This window comes from Daphnia magna, linkage group LG2 (assembly GCF_020631705.1).
Source record: "Daphnia magna isolate NIES linkage group LG2, ASM2063170v1.1, whole genome shotgun sequence".
NCBI classification, from domain to species: Eukaryota; Metazoa; Arthropoda; class Branchiopoda; order Diplostraca; family Daphniidae; genus Daphnia; species Daphnia magna.
This window is the reverse complement of record NC_059183.1, coordinates 16,286,829-16,303,721: the sequence shown is the minus strand read 5'-3', so window position 1 is coordinate 16,303,721 and position 16,893 is coordinate 16,286,829. Positions and strand designations below refer to the sequence as shown.

Genomic DNA, 16,893 nt, shown 5'->3' with positions numbered 1-16,893 from the left:
TACATTAAATCGAAAACAACGATGCTAATAGGAACCATATTTACTTTCGTAACCTTTTTTTCTTTGTACATTCACAGATAAACAGTGCAAATTTCTTGCGTCTTTGAATCACCAGTCACATTAACTATTCAAAATGCGCATTTGATTCTACCAATTGCTTGTCGAATTCTGACACTGTACAGTGCAAGGGCTAGAATTTATGTTTACTAGACCCTTTGGCGTTTGCAGTCTCGAAAAATTTAATTTTGGTCGAAACGTTTCGGAATAAATTACGGGCAGTTCTGGGGGAGATTTTACAAATAAACGAACTTTTCCACTAACTTGAATAAGGAATGAAACGGATGACGGCTAAAGTAATCGCGAAAAGAGATGGAAGCAAAGATGATGCGAAGAGATGAGACCCAGAAGAAGTTGATTGCTTGGCATTCGCCCGTCGGCGAAGCTTATTTGTCTCTGCTGCCTGAGATTGGGATAGGCACTTTGATTCGCTTAAGCTTACCTAATAAATTAATGTTTACATAAGCTACATACGTATTACAATTACACAAAGCTGTAACTTACCATGCTATCAATCAAGGCCTGACACGTTTTCTTTAAGAAACGGACATCGGCAAATTTAGAATCGTCATTTGCAGAAGAGGAATCGCCTGTAGCAAAAGTATTATTATCAGAAAACTTATTCTTTCGTATTTTTCGGAAGTCGGTATTACATTCTTGGTGGTAGCATTCTTGCATAATTCCACGGTAAGGAGCTGAAAAACAAGGTATTTATATAGTGGCATATTCAAAGATATTTAATCTAACGTTTATAGAAATAGAAGACGATACAGTTTTTTTTACTGTGCCTAAGTGGAATTTTCTTGTTCATTAAACTTACCTGTGTCAGTGATGAGAACTGCTGGGAAAGATTGTTGGTAACCCTCGATATTGTGGTACCAAAATCGACTGTAACATGCAACGTAGAAGTTTAAATAAATATTTTAATTTTTAAGACAGAAATGTAATCATAAAATGTTACCTATGGTCGCTTCGCAACAGATCAATCCAAGCAGTCAAACGTTCCAATTGGTCTCCCACTTCTGCTTCCAAATCCATACGCACTTTCTTCAGCCGATACTTGCTACTACTTGATTTCACCGTCTCAACAGCTTTATCTGCAATTAGAATGTTTCAAATATGAATTCACCATCTAGATAAACCAATTTGCATTCATAATAAAGAAATAACAGACCTGCTGTTTTCATGATTGTTATTTCTCTATTGTCAATGCGGAACGTCCTTGGATTTCGGTCAGCAGTATTATCTTTCTGAGTTTTTTTCTTGTTTTGCGGTTTCCCATCGTTTTTCCAGTTATAAGCTAAAGTATCAGCCAATGTAGCATCAACATTTTTTCTATAGAGAATGGCCAAAAAGTCTCCTGTCTTGTTTTCTGCCTGTCAATTCAAGAAAAGCCTTTAAAATAAACTTTGTTGTTAATTATAGCACTTTGCTAACGTCAGTGGGAGGTACCTGTATATCTTCCCAGAATAACGGTAGAGCCGTTTGCCATTCAGGCGAAAGAGTTTGAGAAAATTGCGTCTCGTTATAATTCATGATCGTATCAAGGACATACGCTCCCTTCAATTGGGCACCGTAAGGCTGCAGGATTTGTTGAATGAGAAAATCACGCACGAAGAAAATACTTCCCAAGCAACCGACCTCTTCCAAATCAAATGCTACAAAGATAATGCTATGCTTGGGGCGGCAACCTCCTTCCGTCATGGCTCTTGCAACCTAATAAGATTGGCGTTACTTATCGTTTAAAAAGAAAACTCATTCAGCAAGCACAGACGGAACATCACCTCAAGGACAGCGGTGACCCCACTACCGTTATCATCCATTCCGCCTGAGAAAGGTACCGTATCCCAGTGTGCTCCAATCACCAACACTTCATCTTCTTTCGTACCCCAAAGCTCTCCAGGTAAAATGCCGATCACATTAGTCCCAGTTGGGACGTCTTCTTCACCTCCTTCTGGAAACTGTGCAACGGAATGTCCAAAAGAAAGTGTGTCACACGAAGAAAGTGGGTGATAGCACTTTTGTCCATAGAAAGCTTAATCCGTACCAATGCAGCGAATTCTATGGGGTGGAATATTTGATTGCCTGTGACAAGTCCAAAAGAGCGCATTTTCTGGGTGAGATATTGCACAACGTTGGCGCGTATAGTCTCATTATTGAGAAAATTGCGCTCTGTACTGAACACGGTTGTAATCATGGTGGTAATATGCTCTTCATCCGCATTCAAAAGGTTCATTTCGTTGCGTGCCGAGCGCAAACGTCGCCGCTGCCTTTGGTCCTCGTCAAGCGAATCGACATCTTCAAAATGATATTCTTCATCGTGGAAAAAGAGCCTGCTATCATTTGATAGTTGAATAAAGCTCGAAACTGTTGAATTGGTTGTCGTTGAAACAGTTGGGATTTCAGTTGAGTTTTGGTAATCCGTGAAGTACGCAGGAAGTATAGCGCTATTGTTATCAGTGGTCGCTACCACTTCGATATTGCGTAATTCTCGCGGTCTGGCCACTTCCACTGTCGTTGAACCATCTGCAAATAATGCAAAATGTTTGACAATTTTGTTGTAAAGGATTGAATTAGAAATGTCTTACTAAATAGCCCCGGGAAGATAAGTATTTGCTCGCCCTGTTGCGGAATTCTGCCCATGCTAAAGAACATCCTGGTCCATTGTTCCATGAGTTTCCGGTCATTTTCTTTCTCTTCTTCACTCGTTTGCTGAGTTGTGTTGCTAACATCAATTTCTGTCGCCACAGGCATGTTTAAAGAAGCATGGCCAATCACGTTTTTTTCCTGATGGCAATGGCTCACTAGACAAGCAAAATATAGAAAACTTAGATTTGTTGAATTTCTTTAGAGAAAGTGAAACGATGAATTTGCTATTTCCTAATTCTTTATTACTCACCCACGACTAGGCTCACGAGCAGAACTATAACGATTTTCATAGTTCCGTTTTGTTTCACTCCGACAAAATGTGGTTAGGTTGCGTTGTTGGCCAACGCAAAGCAGACCTCCTAAGGAACAATGTCACATAGTGATTACCGTATTAACTTTACAAAATGGCATCAGTGCGCAAGCTTAAGGCAACATGCACTAAACCATTCAAAATATGGATGGCAAAATTTATTCCAAGATGATAAAGCAGCTTTGCACGAAAGAGCAATTTTGTCCTAATACGTAAAGAACAATCGTGAGGATAAATGAGCAATGTGGAAATTTAGGTCATCGTATCCTATTGGGAGAACACGTTCTCATCCTGACTTGCATAACAAAAATGAATCAAAAACATATTTTTTTGTGCGTGTCTACGTTGCTAATACGATCAGAAATATCTTTTTAGGCTATACACAAATAGAGCGCAATTTCCGCCCCAAAGGGGGGCGGAATAACAAACATTTTCTTTAAAAATTTTTTCAATTCCGTCTAGATCATTATTGGCAATGTCCTCTAAACAGTTCTGAACGGTAGGTGGTTCCGCTCTGTTGGCGGAACAGACGTTATGATGAAAAAAACATAACATCATCTCGTACATACTTGATGCGGTTGAAATTTTACCGGGAGTTTGTTTTGCATTTAACATTGTTTTTGTTGTTTGACTTTTTCAACTTGGATCTAGCACAATAACACTGTCTGCACCTTTGATTCAGAAGTGAAATCGATGGGCGGACTTAATTATTCAATCGTGAAAGCGTGACAGTTTTTTTTTGTTAGTCCGCTGGATGGAAACGTTTCGCTCGAGCAGACATTATCGATGGAGAAAATGAAGCATAACAAAGCATGGGTGAAGGCTAGTGTTCTTTTGTTCTCGGTGTGAATGACACAGTGGGAAAAAAAGAAAGGTGAAATTTTCTGCCTCATAGCTAGCCAGATGTAGAAATTAGAGTGTACAGGCAACTTACCAGGATGACGATATCCTTGCGTAAGGTGGAAATTATGATGACACTGCACGTATTCGTATGCCTTGCATGTATCACGCAACATGCAATTACTTTGATTGTCTTAAAACCAATTTACTGAATACTGCGCTGTAAATCACTAGAGAAGGTCGTCTTCGACAGTGTTCTGACAACAGAACCGGAAAGTATATGAAAGAGAAAGGAGCAGCAGTGGACGTCTTGAAATTCAAACATGGACTGTGATCCAGTGAGCTCTACCTGTCCTCTTTATAGATGGGGGCCTAAGCCCTCCCCATAAGGGCACGCAGCTTTCAGAACGACGGGACCGTGTAGTCACAACTTTCTCCATTTACAAACATCCGTCTCTTGGAAATTTGAAATAAAAAAATGAGGTACACCTGCCTCAGACAAAAGGGTATATATATTTCTTATTGGGTTTCACGTTCAGCTGGCGCTATCGATTTTCCCGTGAATAAACAACTGGGTTGAAGGTCTAGTTGGGAATGAAGTACTCCGCAAATATCGATCTATCAGTTGCCAGAGAAATTGGCAGTAATTACGAAATTGTCCAAAAGGATGAGCTAACGCACACGAACGGACGATTGTAAATATATGATTCCGGTTTGTCAACATCATTGAGGCACGTACTGAAGCGGTGGGGAAAACACAACAAACAAATGACAAGAGAGTCAAGGCAAACAGAGACTACATTGTTGGTACTCAGATCGGTGTAGCGTTAAGAGTTAAAGAACCCGGTGATGGGGAGAAAGTGATGTGCAGAAAGACTACTTTCATTAAAAACCCTTACGAAATATCCGTGAAAGAAAAGAGGTGCATTTTCTACTCGTTCACGCAAGTGAAATGGATTTCTTTTCTCTTGGAAAGTAAAAGAAACAATGATAAGAACAGCTGGTTTGGGTGAGGAAAACTAAGATGCATGTAGCGATTACAAACGTCAACCAAATAAACTGTCGGTTTCTATCGTGACGAACGGCTGCTCTCAATGCGGGATGAATTGAAAAAGGCGGAAGTGAAAAGGCAAAAGTTTCCCATACACGCGACCCCTATCGGGAAAAAACACCAAGATGCGCCTCAATAGCGAGCGTTCAGCTGAAGTAGGTCATATCGCCATAGGCCGTTTTCAACTCGGAGGATCGGGCACTGGCGTTCCAGCAGAACTGATACCTGCCAGAGGTGGATGAGTACGTGGTTGTGGTAGTCTAATGAGCGAGTGAAAGAATGGTGGCGAAGAAATGGATGGTATTTCTTACCATTCTCGTGTGTTCGGTTCTTGGATGGCATTATTATTCGTGCAGTGGGAGTTGTGTTTTCGGTCTTTCGCATCATTTAGACAAACCACCGAATGTAAAAGAAGTATTGTTCTTTTTCCGAGTGCCCAAAACTGGTAGCGAGATGACAGTTTTGCTATTACAATGGCTTCAAGGCATCAATAGCTTCCACCACATACGCTTGCAAAATACCGTGAACCGACGCCTCGATACGTTTGAACAGGTAGAGCGTTACATTTAGAAAAAAGTTTACGACCACGAACAAGTCGAGTTGGTTGAATGTCTTCTTAACAGTAACCCAAAAGTTCCGAAAGAAATTTTTAGCTATTTCTATCGCAAATTTTAGGTGAATTTACGTGAAGAAATTTTGGGAGTCTTGAGTGCTAGTGAGGGGCTACCTGTAGCTTTCGATCGCCACGTGTATTTTACTGATTTGAAGCGTTTGCTCTACCGAAGGACATCCGCAGTAATGAAGGTGAACTATTTCAGCAGCCTACGTGACCCTGTCGATCGAATAGTGTCCCAATTTTACTACAGACGAGCTACTCCACGACCTAATATTAAACTTCCTCCCTCACGTATCGACTCGAATGCCCACATCATGTAGGTTACTACAAACCCATATTACCTAATCTCCCAATAACGATTATTCTCTTGGATTTAATTTGATCGGGAACTACGACCCGTCTCTTGAACCGAATGAAATAAACGTTTAAATATTTGCTCGTCAACACGCAGATCGGTTTCAAACAATGGAAGAATGTTTAGAAGCGGCCGAACCCGAGTGTTCTTTCGTGACAGGTCAACATTACGATTTACAAATCCCTTACTTTTGTGGCCACGATGAACACTGCACGTAAGTCTAAACTTATCCATTAAAATAGAGATTTAAAAATTCATACCTTCGATCCATCATGGTATGGAAATTCCTGGCTGAAATTTCAGGCAACTGAATAATGCACGGGCGCTGGAACAGGCCAAGACTAACGTGGAACTCCATTTTCGCGTCGTCGGTGTTCTTGAGCAACTTAACTGCACCCTCCGTGTGGCTGAGCAAAGAATAGGAACTTTCTTTGGCGGCGTCCAACAGTTGTATTTCAAAGAACTTCTGGGTAAGGCAAATAAAGGAAGGAAAAAGTGCACATTTTTTAAAAAAGAAAAAAACACTTACGTTTTTCTAGAACCACGGAAAAACAAGAATCATGGGCGTCCAAAGCAACTCCGGGAGGACTTACAAATGGCTCTGCGAAAAAACTTGACAATGGAATACATGTTTTACTCTTTTGTGAAACAGAGGCTTCTTGAGCAATGCGGCAAAAACCAAACGAAAAACTAAACAAATGAACGAACAAACGAACGAACGAACGACAAAAACAAAAACAAAAAAAATTCCAACCTAGTCACTATGCATTTATGTTCCAAGTTGATCATGCACATTTTAACGAGATCTCGAGTACACTTAAATGACGTTCCAAACCGTGTTTTTATTTTTCCCAAATCATGGATTTTTGGGACTAGCAAGTTTTTTATTTTTTGCTGCCTCAATAAACTTTTCCACCAAAGACTGGACACAAAATGGGTCTTTCTTTTTACTACTTCTTTTAGGTTCGGCAGGTTCGGCAGGTTTTGCAGTGGCGGCTTTGGAGGGTTTACTAGTTTTACTAGGACGAACAGCACTAGCAGTGGCTTTGACAGTTTTTGCAGAAGACCGTGGTTTGGGTGTTACTGATGGAGCACGAGTGACCGGATGAATGGTGAAAACATGGTTTCCTTCATCGTTTAGTTCAACAGCGATCGTGGATTGGGGGACTAGTGGTTGTGGGATGGGCGTTGAAGGGGGCATGCTTTCGTTTGAACTTGAGGCGCTACGACTGACTCGGGTTTTCGCTACTGCAGACGTTCGAGGTTTCTTCTCTCGCACGGACGATTTTTTAAGAGGAAGTTCGATGTTTCGCCATGCAGCTATGGATTCAGGAGTCGAATTCGATGATTTAGTCAGTTTAGATCCAGATTCATTTGAACCATTGTCATCCACCACCCTTTTAGTTGACTGACGGACTGGTGTTGAAGCTTCCGGAAATTGTAGGGCTATCGGTTCTGCAGCTTGCTGAACATCGATAAACTCAGTTGTCATAAGGGTCGTTTCTTCAGTTAAGGGAGAGCTGTATGAAGGTGTTGGAGCTTCTGTACCTTCATCCAAAAAAGAACACAATGACTCAAAGTATGAGTCATTACTTTCTGATGGCTGATTTCCTACAGCATCCAAAATGTCCGACAGAGTAGGGCTAGGACTAGGAGGCAGTCCAGAATTAGGTGTTAAATTTGCTGACTTGCCCATCACCATCTCAACTTCTTTGTCATTGAAACTAATGACAGAAGATGCTGGGCTTGATTGAGATGATGAGATTGGGGTTATCCAATCAAAAACATTTTTTTGCTTTGGAGCCATGGCTTTAGGTTGGTAAACTGAATATTGATTTGATGGCCAGATGAAAGGTTTGCTGCTGATGGATGGAGGTGGGGTGGCTACATTACTTGAAACACTGCTCAAAGTACTAGCATGTGATGTCCAAGATGAAACTAAGAAAAAATAACATGACAATCATTACTCAAATCACTGGATTTAAACAGCAAAAATAACAGCATATTATACTATGGTGAAATCATTTCAGCATTTAAATTCCTATTTTGTTTAACTAAAAATGTTTAAAGCTTCAGCACAACAATTTAATTAGCTTGTGGATGTCTGACCTGAGCATGTTGATGTCATGGACTCTGTATCCATACTCCTTGTTTTGAATTTAGAGTTTGCAGCTGGCCCAGGAGCTGCTGCATGCGATACCACTAACGGGCAGACATCCTGGGAAAACAATGGAAAGGGGCACTGGAAAACAGATAAACTTTAGCAAAGATAAACATATAAATCTAAATCAAAACATTTACAGAAGCATTTTCACAGAAGACAGCAGCTTGCTCTAGATTTATCTGGTAGAGCTTCACTGACGAACGAATTCCACCGGCAGCACACGAGGGGCACTCGGCCGGCGGTGAGCCAACCTGCAATACATTCACAACCGTTAATGGAAAATGTCATCAAAATCGAATGCAGTAAACACAGTCGTTGGAAAATCATGGAACAGAGAAGAAGAAATACATATAAAAATTGTCTTACATTTCCCGCCATCAGAGAACCCGATCTGTGCTCTTTTACAGCCGGTCGCCAAGCATCAGACGACTTATTCACAAACGAAAATCAACGTATTTTGGTTCAAGAATGTCATGTTGCCAATTCGACAATAATCAACCTTGACTGTCATTTTTTTTTCTTTCTTTGGTTTTCTTTTTTTGTGATATGATGTGAATGTGATAGTGATAATTTATAAGGAAATTAACATAATCTCAAATTAATCCTGCCCTTCTTTCAATCTCAACATTATTAACAACTTTTATTTTTGACGAAGGTACCAAATAGGTCATATTTTCAGGGCAGAGATCCTTCGCGAATGTTCTTTGGAACGGCCCGACGTCCGACCGCCTACGAACTCCTATTTTGGCTTTAAAACGTTTACTAAATGTTTACAAATCTGATATAATGTTGAAGAAACACCAAATATGAGCAAAAATGGTGTATTTTGTTCACGAAGATGATAGCAAGCAAGTCATTCTATGCCAACAGAAGATCAATTAATTACTCAGGAGGTTGACAAGAACAAAATTAGCCAAACGTTAATTCGCATAGCAGAAGCGTGAATGATTGAAGCCATTGTATTATTAATTAACGCTCGCCATGGAGTTCCAGAACACAAGGACAAAGGAACACCATCGCTTCTTTATTCACGCATGGCCTCTTGATCAGCTGCGCCTCCAGGAGCAGGTGCTGAGCTATCGCCACCCTTCTTCTTGGATCCAGAAACAATGTCGTCGATGCGCAAGAGAAGAATTGCAGTCTAAAGAACGAACGCAATTAGTAAGATATCTTAAAGATCTTTAGTTTTAATGAAGCACTAACCTCAACAGCCGTCTTCAGAACCTGAAGCTTAACTGCAAGGGGATCCCAAATTCCAAGATCCTTCATGTCAGCCAGTTCACCTGTTTCGCCATTAATACCCCAGGTTGTTCCGCCAGTGGCGTGCTTTGCTCGCAAGGCAGTCAATGTTCGAATGACCGTTGCACCACAATTCTGTGCCAGAGTCCTAGGAATAACTTCAAGAGCTTGAGCAATTGCTCGATAAGGTGCTTGAGTTACTCCAGTCAAACTCTTTGCTTTCTCAGCCAGGGCCTTTAAAGGTGAAATATCAATAGTTAAATAAATGTAAAAAACATTTTTGAAAATGACATACGTAAGCCAAAGCCATTTCAGCAGCACCACCTCCGGGAACAAGTTTGGGTTCCAGAAGAACGTTACGGGTAACGTTCATGGCATCTTGCAGATTTCTCTCCACTTCGTTAAGTACGTCTTTCGAGGCTCCGCGAAGAAGAATCGTGCATGCTTTAGGATCTTCGCACTCAACAACAAAGCAGAAGTACTCATCACCGATCTGTTGACAACGGAATGTTATTGTATAATTCCAGATTTCCTCGTACAGTTTCTGAACATCACCTTCTTGATTTCAAAGAGACCAGCCTTTGTGCCAATATCTTCTTCACGGATTTCATCGGTACGATTAACAATTGTAGCACCAGATGCGCGGGCAATACGGTTATTGTCAGACTTTCTCACACGACGAATGGCAGTGATACCCGCCTTTAATATAAAATTTAACAAAATGTAAGTACAAGACATAAACTTGAATGAAAAAACAAAACAAAATTACTACCTTGACCAGATAATGTTGAGCCAAGTCGGACACGCCCTTTTCAGTAAAGACTACGTCAGGCTTGACCCGGATGATATCCTCACATGTTTTTTGGACGTATTCTTCCTCAAGCTCTAGGATGCGTGTGAAGTCTTCTTCTTTCATTATCTCAATGTTAGTCTGCCAAACAATAGATCATAAAATAAGGAATATCATTACTATCCATCAAGACGAACCTGGCTTTCTCCCTTCTTGTATTCCAAGTTGCAATCAAGCAACAAGATACGGGGTTTGACAATATGGCGTCGCATTTTAGGATGAGTAACATCTTTATTAAGCATAACACCACGCAGAACACACGAATCTTCCATTGTGCCTCCGGGGACCTAAATATTTTTAAATTTTGCTTAAAAACCGTTTTTAACTTTAGTTCAAATCTCACTCACCTTTTCAACTTTAGCGTATCTTTTGATGTCAATTTCCCGACGTCCATTTTCGTCGACTACAACTGTGCTTACAGCATCCAGAGCAATCTGGCAAGCTTGTTCAGACCAACGATTAACAAATTTAGTTCCTAGACATGATTTGATAATGGACAGCAATTGGGAACGATCGTTCACATCCACGGGGGTGCTAGATAGAAACATTTGTAAAATAGGGCATAAAAAATATAATACTGAAAGCAGACCTGATTTGATCCCTTAGAATAGTAACAGCATCTTCCAAGGCTTGGCGATAAGCAGAGATAATCAAAGTTGGATGCATTTGCTGTTGCAGAAAGGGTTCTGAGACAGCAAGAACTTCTCCAGCTAGGATAATAACAGAGGTAGTACCATCACCAACCTAGACATAAAACACATTATGAAGTTTCACAAATTTTACATTAAAAAAGGTGATCATACTTCTTCATCCTGAGTACGAGAGATCTCAATCATGGACTTGGCAGCTGGATGCTGAACAGTGATTTCTCGTAGAATAGCATTTCCATCATTGGTTAAAACAATGCCACCCATAGGATCCATCAACATTTTCAGCATTGATCGTGGTCCAAGACATGTTCGAATAACATCTGCTACAGTCTGTTGAATACGGCAATAAAAAAATAGTATGATGTAGATTTATGGATGTAATTTGCTTAGCTAAGATAGAAATGGAAAAATAATTCAACAAAGAACAGAAAAGAATCATGCACATTATGTCAAAAATTTATCTCATCTTAATTAGAGCTATTATAATAGCTAATTCCCAAACAAGGTACAAAAAAAACAATGAGTATTGACTTATCATGATTTCCTTGGTAGTTAAAAACATCTACTCTCAATTTTGACAAGTTCCATGCGGTTTTTAACTTACCTTGCCGGCTGTGATATTATCAATCTGAACCTTCTTTCCACTCTCCCTCTTGGTATTCTGACCTTGAAAATGAAAAGTGCTGTAAAACAAGTGATCACATTTAGATTAAAGTTTTGCATTTGCAGTACTTACTAAGAACGATGATTGGGCCGGACATTTCAATAGTTTCGTGACACACGCTCTGAAAAGTCGAAGTCACGTTGGGCTCTAACAATTCTCCTTCTTCTGTAACAGCGTTGCCGAAAAATATTTTCGCGTTCCGCCTAAGAATTTATTTCATCAGTTTATCTCCAAAAACGAACGGTTACGTGTATTTATTACATTTCCAGGGTGAAACGCAATAAAAAAAAATTAGCTATGAGTTACAATGAACTAATACATTTTCCATAAATTTTGTGATTAATTTCAACTATAAAATTTCTTTTATGTTTGTCATTATTCATTAATGGTTTACTTTTTTTAAACACGGAAATAAGATATCTTATGCAATCCTTCGAAGTGATTACGGAAATATCTCTCTCCGGCTAATGTCTTAGCTCTTATCCCGGTATAACATCACATGTACAGTACCTTCGACTCTGAATCTGTCCACACCCATCGCTGTTCCGCCCCTGTGATGTAGCCTTCGGATATAACCCTATATAGCACTGCTTCCGACTTGCAGCTGTTTAATCTTATTTACAAATCAAACATAGTCTTGCGGCCAAATAACAAATATAGGTTTAATACTTATTATAAGCCAATTACATGAGTTCTGATATCAAGGAATATGTACACACATTTACAGCTTCTGTTTAATACACGACCACAGAGGCGATTCCGTCCTGATAACTGGATTAGGTGTAATATTGCGTATAAATAGGATATGTTGGATTCAGTCAGATTTGCATTTGACTGAAGGCACTTCAGCGCTCGACACAGATCCAGGTATATATAGTTTAATATTTGTAGGTCTATTCTATTTAAAGAACTATTTTAAAACCATTTTTGATTTCAGTGAGGAGCGGCTAATTTCAGCTGGCCTCTGCAAAGATTTACTTGTTTTAAAATCTGTTTTCGAACACATCTATTAATTTCCCAAACCAGCCATGGCCCTAAACAGCACACTTATTGCTTCTTTTGATGCATTTCGGTTCGTTTAGAAATCTTATATCAAATTACAATGTGCACAAATACCAAACACCTACATTTCCCAAAACTACTTTATTTTTACGTTAAACTTTATCTACAGATCAGACCGGCGGATGATGGGGTGGAATACACCCGAAGACTACATGTCCTACGTTCATCCGTAATTACAAATTGTTTAAATTACGCTTAAAATCATAGGAAAACTACATGAGCCATGCAATCGCAATTTCAGATACTGGAAGACGTTCGAAGCTCCTAACCCATTTCTCCACTATACTTTGGGTTTTTTCTACATCATCTTCATGTTTTGCGCCTTGATGGGAAACGGAGTTGTTATCTGGATATTTACAAGGTAACCCATAAATTCTCCGATAGAACTATTCAGTATCGGAGAATGACCTAAGCAATGGTTTTCTTTTTAAAAGCTGCAAGAGTTTGCGGACACCATCCAACATGCTAGTCGTAAATTTAGCCATTCTGGATTTTATCATGATGATGAAAACCCCAATTTTCATTATGAATTCCTACAATGAAGGCCCTATTTGGGGTAAACTGGGCTGTGATGTTTTTGCCCTTCTAGGAAGTTACAATGGAATTGGCTCTGCAATGAACAACGCAGCCATCGCCTACGATCGCCATCGGTTGGTTCTAAAAAAAGGCAAAAAAATTATGAAGTACACAAAATTCTATTATTTAAATTTTTAGTACCATCGCTCGTCCATTGGACGGCAAGCTGACTCGCAAGCAAGTGACTTTGATGATTGTCGCTATCTGGGCCTGGGCAACACCCTTTTCTATTTTGCCATTTTTTGGCATTTGGGGAAGATTTGTTCCGGGTAAGTTAGAACTGAAAAAAAAAAAAAATCCATCTTTGCATTAAAACTGCTTTTCACATGAACAGAGGGATTCCTGACGACCTGTACCTTCGATTACATGACGGAGGATTCTTCAACCAGATTTTTCGTCGGCACCATCTTCTTCTATTCTTACATCATTCCTCTAGCATTGCTTATTTTTTACTACTCAAAAATTGTGCAATCAGTTGGCGATCATGAAAAGACTCTTCGCGATCAAGCCAAGAAGATGAATGTTACTTCGTTGCGCAGTAACCGCGACCAGAATGAGAAATCAGCCGAAGTCCGTATAGCCAAAGTTGCCATTGCATTGGCCACGCTGTTCGTTGTCGCTTGGACTCCTTACGCCTTCGTTGCACTCACAGCTGCCTTTGGAAACAGGTGAGATAGCGTTTCGTTACATCGAAATGTTTCCTTCCATGAGACATTTGTTCTCTTCACAGGAGCGTCTTGACACCACTCATGTCCATGATACCGGCCTGCTGCTGCAAAGGAGTGGCTTGCATCAATCCGTGGGTGTATGCAATCAATCATCCTCGTTACCGGTAAATATCCTGTTTACAAAATAATATTAAGGAAGCATAAAAATTTTGTTTTTCTCTCGTTCTTAGTATGGAGCTGCAAAAGAAAATGCCCTGGTTCTGTGTTCATGAACCAGTTCCTTCTGACGATTCAAGCCTTGCCTCGGCTACAACGGAGATGTCAGGTGTCGCCAAGGAAACCTCATCGTAAAACCTGCAATATTTTCAATAATTTGACCAAGGATCGAAAAAAGATTATGAAACGATTATGCACTCATCTTAGTAAAACAGAACGTAGTTATCATCAATAGTTTAATGAATAGCCCACTTTATATATTGGTTGAAGTACGAATAAACAAACCCAGCATAACAAAAAAATGAATCACCATGGTACGACTTCGTCAACGATTGAGCGATCTCTATGCAAAAGCCTTTAAAAATGAAATAATTGAAAAAGAAAAAAAAACTTGGGATTAAGTTCAACAATAGAATCATCATCTTAGCCGCCATCAATCTCAAACTCTATTTACGGACGCGAGCTTGAGTAATGGTCCAAAGAAATGACTGGTGTTATAGCTCAAATTACAGAAGAGGGATCACCGCCCGATAATATACAGCAATAATTTTGCTTTGGCTTTATCGTTGGTCAGAGAAACTATACAGGCATGGCGTTTTCATGTTTGGCCAAAATTTTGATGTAATTCGCAGGTACGAGGCCAGTGTGTTGTGCATCAGTACCAGCCAACATCCATCCTTTGATACGGGGTTGAAGTGCACGAGGAGCTAATCGAAGGGTCTGACCAGCTTTGAAACTCAATTCTTGGTCGTTTCCGGCATTAAAATCGTAGTCTGTCACTGCAGTATAATGTTCTCCTAGACCATCTGCCCACTTTTTTCCTAAAGAAATGAAAACAAGGATCTTAGTAAATGAATCTCCACTCAGCAGACAACGAAGGTATACGCCCACCGAGTCCTTCAGGTTGGTTGTCAAGAGAAGATATAATTCTCCAAATAAAATATGGGGCAGAAATTATGATGGCAAGGAATAATGTGATAGGCCACGATGATTTGGATTTTTTAATATCAGCTTCTGTCAACAGACCCGTAGATAAGGTATCTGAATTGGATATGGCCGAAGACCATGCAGTATTGATGGGATTATCACGTCTTAAACCTGTAGATAGAGATAAGTAAGAATAATTAATACACGTCGGAAAACTGACGTATGTTATAGAACGGACGCACCAAAAATATAAAATAATTTGTGAAGGGCCCACTTCGCCGTCCGGAAAATTGCCAAAGCAGAAAATACTTTGCTTAGATGGGTTCGCATACGTGAAAATTGATCTGCCATTCCTAATACTGCTCTAAATGAGCTGTAAACTGCATTGAGGGTTGAGTCCAGCATCATACTAATAGAGCTAAAGGCATGAACGATTGATTCCAAGCTCTGAAAGGCAGGTTGAGAACTCTCTTCTGCCATGGAAATAAACCTTTTCAGGCAATTGAAAGAAAAAATTTTGATTTTAAGATTTTTTATAATATTTTAACTTCCACAAGAGTAGTTTACCTGTTGTCACTTGTCCCTCCATATGTTCTCCCATAAGAGCTGTAGCCCCCATATCCTCCATAACTGTTGCCATATCCTCCATAACCAGTGCCATAGCTACTTGTAAGGCCCGAATAACCTCCATACCCACTGCTGTAACCATAAGGGCTTGAATAACTTGAAATGCCTGTTCGATACGGTGAATAACTATTTGCTGCTCCATATTCATTTGTTGTAAGATTGGCTCCAGGTACTCTAGGTGGTAAAGGAGGAACATTAGGTCCCATATTTGTCAAAGCACTTCCTCCACCTCCACTGCAAGTTAAAAACAGAAGTTCATGAAAAAAATTTTTATAAAAATTCTGCAAAAAATGTATACTACGCACCTCATGACGGGTGCTGGCAAGGGGCTTCCAATATCCCCAGCAAAAGCCCGTGAATTGACACCAGCTCTTTCCCATGGTTTTAAAGGAGCTGCCATGTTTTGACGATTCTATAAATCGGAAAAACGAAGACAATCTACCTTTACTCCCAAATGTAGGACTGATATGGGTTTTTGTCAACAACAAGACACCATTAGAAAGGAACAAATTCCACATAGAATATAAGACTAATTTCTGCCGATAGATGGCATGTCGAATTGTCAGAATTCATTCCAAACAACTTCAGCTATTTCCGTCAAAGTAGTATCTGCAAGAACGAAAAAGGGGAAATCTTTGAAAAATATGGTTATGTACAATATATTCCCATTCAGTTCCTCTTCTCGATTCTCAATTTTAACAAATATAAGAAAATTCACAATCATTTAACAGGATTTCTCTTCCATTCGTATTTCATCTGAACCACATTTTCGACAATGAACTCTGATTGAAGAATGAATTGCATGGCGCTGAAGAGCTTGGGAACCACTCTACATAATATAAACATGTCATGAAAAAAGTGAAGTAGGCCGTACCACCAGCTTGCTCATATAAGAACACGGAGAGAAGGTCCTTAGATTCACGCTAGCAAGCAATCACTCGTCTGAGATTGAATTTCTATTCGTTGTCGTGCGGCAGCCAATTATTTGAGCTGCCTATATGGAAGAAAGAGGAGGAGAGATGGAATGGCCTCCGAAGTGCCTACACCGTGAGTTGGCGCTGTGTTATATGTATAATTTGTCTGAGTGCGGTCGTGAAGCGTGCGTGATTCTGATGTGTATTCAACCACTGGTTTTTCATCCAACCATCGTCGACTGCCAATAGCTTCCACGGACGTTTATGGCAGCGTAATAAAAGAACTCCGTGCTGAATAGATGCCCTAAACATCTTTTGAATAGATGGGCAGTCATTTCATAACAAACCCATCAAATCTGGGTTCGACAAAACTTAGAAAAAACACGAATAAACAGGAAAAAGGTTAAAGGGTTTTAACTGATTGAATTCGTGATAAATTCAGCCTTCGTTTAGCACGA

General features: G+C 39.9%; 6 protein-coding genes across 7 annotated transcripts; 2 read left to right on the top strand and 4 right to left on the bottom strand.

Annotated features, from left to right (window-relative positions):
- Positions 1-25: 25 nt before the first annotated feature.
- LOC116915901 lies at positions 26-6,275 on the bottom strand. Of its 2 annotated transcripts, none has more exons than XM_032921044.2 (12): positions 6,139-6,275; positions 2,957-3,065; positions 2,646-2,861; positions 2,105-2,583; positions 1,842-2,018; positions 1,510-1,773; positions 1,232-1,433; positions 1,019-1,154; positions 878-945; positions 711-752; positions 562-647; positions 26-499 (listed from the first exon to the last, which is right to left on the bottom strand). In XM_032921044.2, the coding sequence occupies exons 2-12, from the start codon at positions 2,994-2,996 to the stop codon at positions 317-319; spliced, it is 1,893 nt and encodes a 630-aa protein (XP_032776935.2). In that variant the 5' UTR covers positions 2,997-3,065; positions 6,139-6,275; the 3' UTR covers positions 26-316. The 2 variants fall into 2 exon arrangements, with proteins under 2 accessions (XP_032776935.2, XP_032776936.2); XM_032921045.2 differs by lacking the exon at positions 6,139-6,275 and adding an exon at positions 3,951-4,595.
- On the top strand, positions 5,018-6,600 carry LOC116915908 (heparan sulfate 2-O-sulfotransferase pipe). Its single transcript, XM_032921059.2, is given in 6 exon segments — positions 5,018-5,459; positions 5,583-5,807; positions 5,809-5,839; positions 5,975-6,092; positions 6,182-6,348; positions 6,418-6,600. Coding segments are annotated over 6 exon segments (969 nt in total). The 5' UTR covers positions 5,018-5,186; the 3' UTR covers positions 6,573-6,600.
- Positions 6,601-6,700: 100 nt separating this feature from the next.
- On the bottom strand, positions 6,701-8,549 carry LOC116915904 (flocculation protein FLO11). Its single transcript, XM_032921048.2, has 4 exons — positions 8,409-8,549; positions 8,180-8,293; positions 7,988-8,120; positions 6,701-7,816 (listed from the first exon to the last, which is right to left on the bottom strand). The coding sequence occupies exons 1-4, from the start codon at positions 8,418-8,420 to the stop codon at positions 6,735-6,737; spliced, it is 1,341 nt and encodes a 446-aa protein (XP_032776939.2). The 5' UTR covers positions 8,421-8,549; the 3' UTR covers positions 6,701-6,734.
- A 298-nt stretch (positions 8,550-8,847) lies between these two features.
- LOC116915902 (T-complex protein 1 subunit gamma) lies at positions 8,848-11,656 on the bottom strand. The gene is made up of 11 exons (XM_032921046.2): positions 11,518-11,656; positions 11,386-11,447; positions 10,935-11,111; positions 10,721-10,875; positions 10,479-10,665; positions 10,269-10,418; positions 10,054-10,212; positions 9,837-9,980; positions 9,577-9,774; positions 9,246-9,515; positions 8,848-9,183 (listed from the first exon to the last, which is right to left on the bottom strand). The coding sequence occupies exons 1-11, from the start codon at positions 11,540-11,542 to the stop codon at positions 9,067-9,069; spliced, it is 1,644 nt and encodes a 547-aa protein (XP_032776937.2). The 5' UTR covers positions 11,543-11,656; the 3' UTR covers positions 8,848-9,066.
- A 523-nt stretch (positions 11,657-12,179) lies between these two features.
- LOC116915896 (opsin, ultraviolet-sensitive) lies at positions 12,180-14,270 on the top strand. Its single transcript, XM_032921037.2, has 9 exons — positions 12,180-12,312; positions 12,383-12,517; positions 12,617-12,676; positions 12,749-12,868; positions 12,942-13,157; positions 13,222-13,352; positions 13,418-13,751; positions 13,814-13,915; positions 13,982-14,270. The coding sequence occupies exons 2-9, from the start codon at positions 12,474-12,476 to the stop codon at positions 14,100-14,102; spliced, it is 1,128 nt and encodes a 375-aa protein (XP_032776928.1). The 5' UTR covers positions 12,180-12,312; positions 12,383-12,473; the 3' UTR covers positions 14,103-14,270.
- On the bottom strand, positions 14,190-16,049 carry LOC116915897 (peroxisomal membrane protein PEX13). Its single transcript, XM_032921038.2, has 5 exons — positions 15,827-16,049; positions 15,462-15,755; positions 15,137-15,384; positions 14,859-15,065; positions 14,190-14,788 (listed from the first exon to the last, which is right to left on the bottom strand). Exons 1-5 carry the CDS (start codon positions 15,919-15,921, stop codon positions 14,547-14,549), a joined length of 1,086 nt encoding a protein of 361 aa, XP_032776929.1. The 5' UTR covers positions 15,922-16,049; the 3' UTR covers positions 14,190-14,546.
- Positions 16,050-16,893: the final 844 nt, after the last annotated feature.

Bases quoted from the DNA above. Each gene is read 5' to 3' on its own strand.
- LOC116915901 (XM_032921044.2), bottom strand. From the start codon at position 2,996: ATGAAAATCGTTATAGTTCTGCTCGTGAGCCTAGTCGTGG. The intron at 1,774-1,841 runs GTGATGTTCCGT...CAATCTTATTAG, and splicing joins GGGTCACCGCTGTCCTTGAG to GTTGCAAGAGCCATGACGGA. The intron at 648-710 runs GTAATACCGACT...CTTTTGCTACAG, and splicing joins AGAATGCTACCACCAAGAAT to GCGATTCCTCTTCTGCAAAT.
- LOC116915902 (XM_032921046.2), bottom strand. From the start codon at position 11,542: ATGTCCGGCCCAATCATCGTTCTTA. The intron at 10,419-10,478 runs GTGAGTGAGATT...AAAAATATTTAG, and splicing joins GATACGCTAAAGTTGAAAAG to GTCCCCGGAGGCACAATGGA. The intron at 9,184-9,245 runs GTTAGTGCTTCA...TTCGTTCTTTAG, and splicing joins TTCTGAAGACGGCTGTTGAG to ACTGCAATTCTTCTCTTGCG.
- LOC116915904 (XM_032921048.2), bottom strand. The intron at 8,121-8,179 runs GTAAATGTTTTG...TCTGTTTTCCAG, and splicing joins TCTTCTGTGAAAATGCTTCT to TGCCCCTTTCCATTGTTTTC. The intron at 7,817-7,987 runs GTCAGACATCCA...ATTTTTTCTTAG, and splicing joins CATGACATCAACATGCTCAG to TTTCATCTTGGACATCACAT.
- LOC116915896 (XM_032921037.2), top strand. From the start codon at position 12,474: ATGGCCCTAAACAGCACACTTATTGCTTCTTTTGATGCATTTCG. The intron at 13,353-13,417 runs GTAAGTTAGAAC...TCACATGAACAG, and splicing joins TTGGGGAAGATTTGTTCCGG to AGGGATTCCTGACGACCTGT. The intron at 13,916-13,981 runs GTAAATATCCTG...TCTCGTTCTTAG, and splicing joins ATCAATCATCCTCGTTACCG to TATGGAGCTGCAAAAGAAAA.
- LOC116915897 (XM_032921038.2), bottom strand. From the start codon at position 15,921: ATGGCAGCTCCTTTAAAACCATGGGAAAGAGCTGGTGTCAATTCACGG. The intron at 15,066-15,136 runs GTGCGTCCGTTC...CTCTATCTACAG, and splicing joins CAAATTATTTTATATTTTTG to GTTTAAGACGTGATAATCCC. The intron at 14,789-14,858 runs GTGGGCGTATAC...TCATTTCTTTAG, and splicing joins CAACCAACCTGAAGGACTCG to GAAAAAAGTGGGCAGATGGT.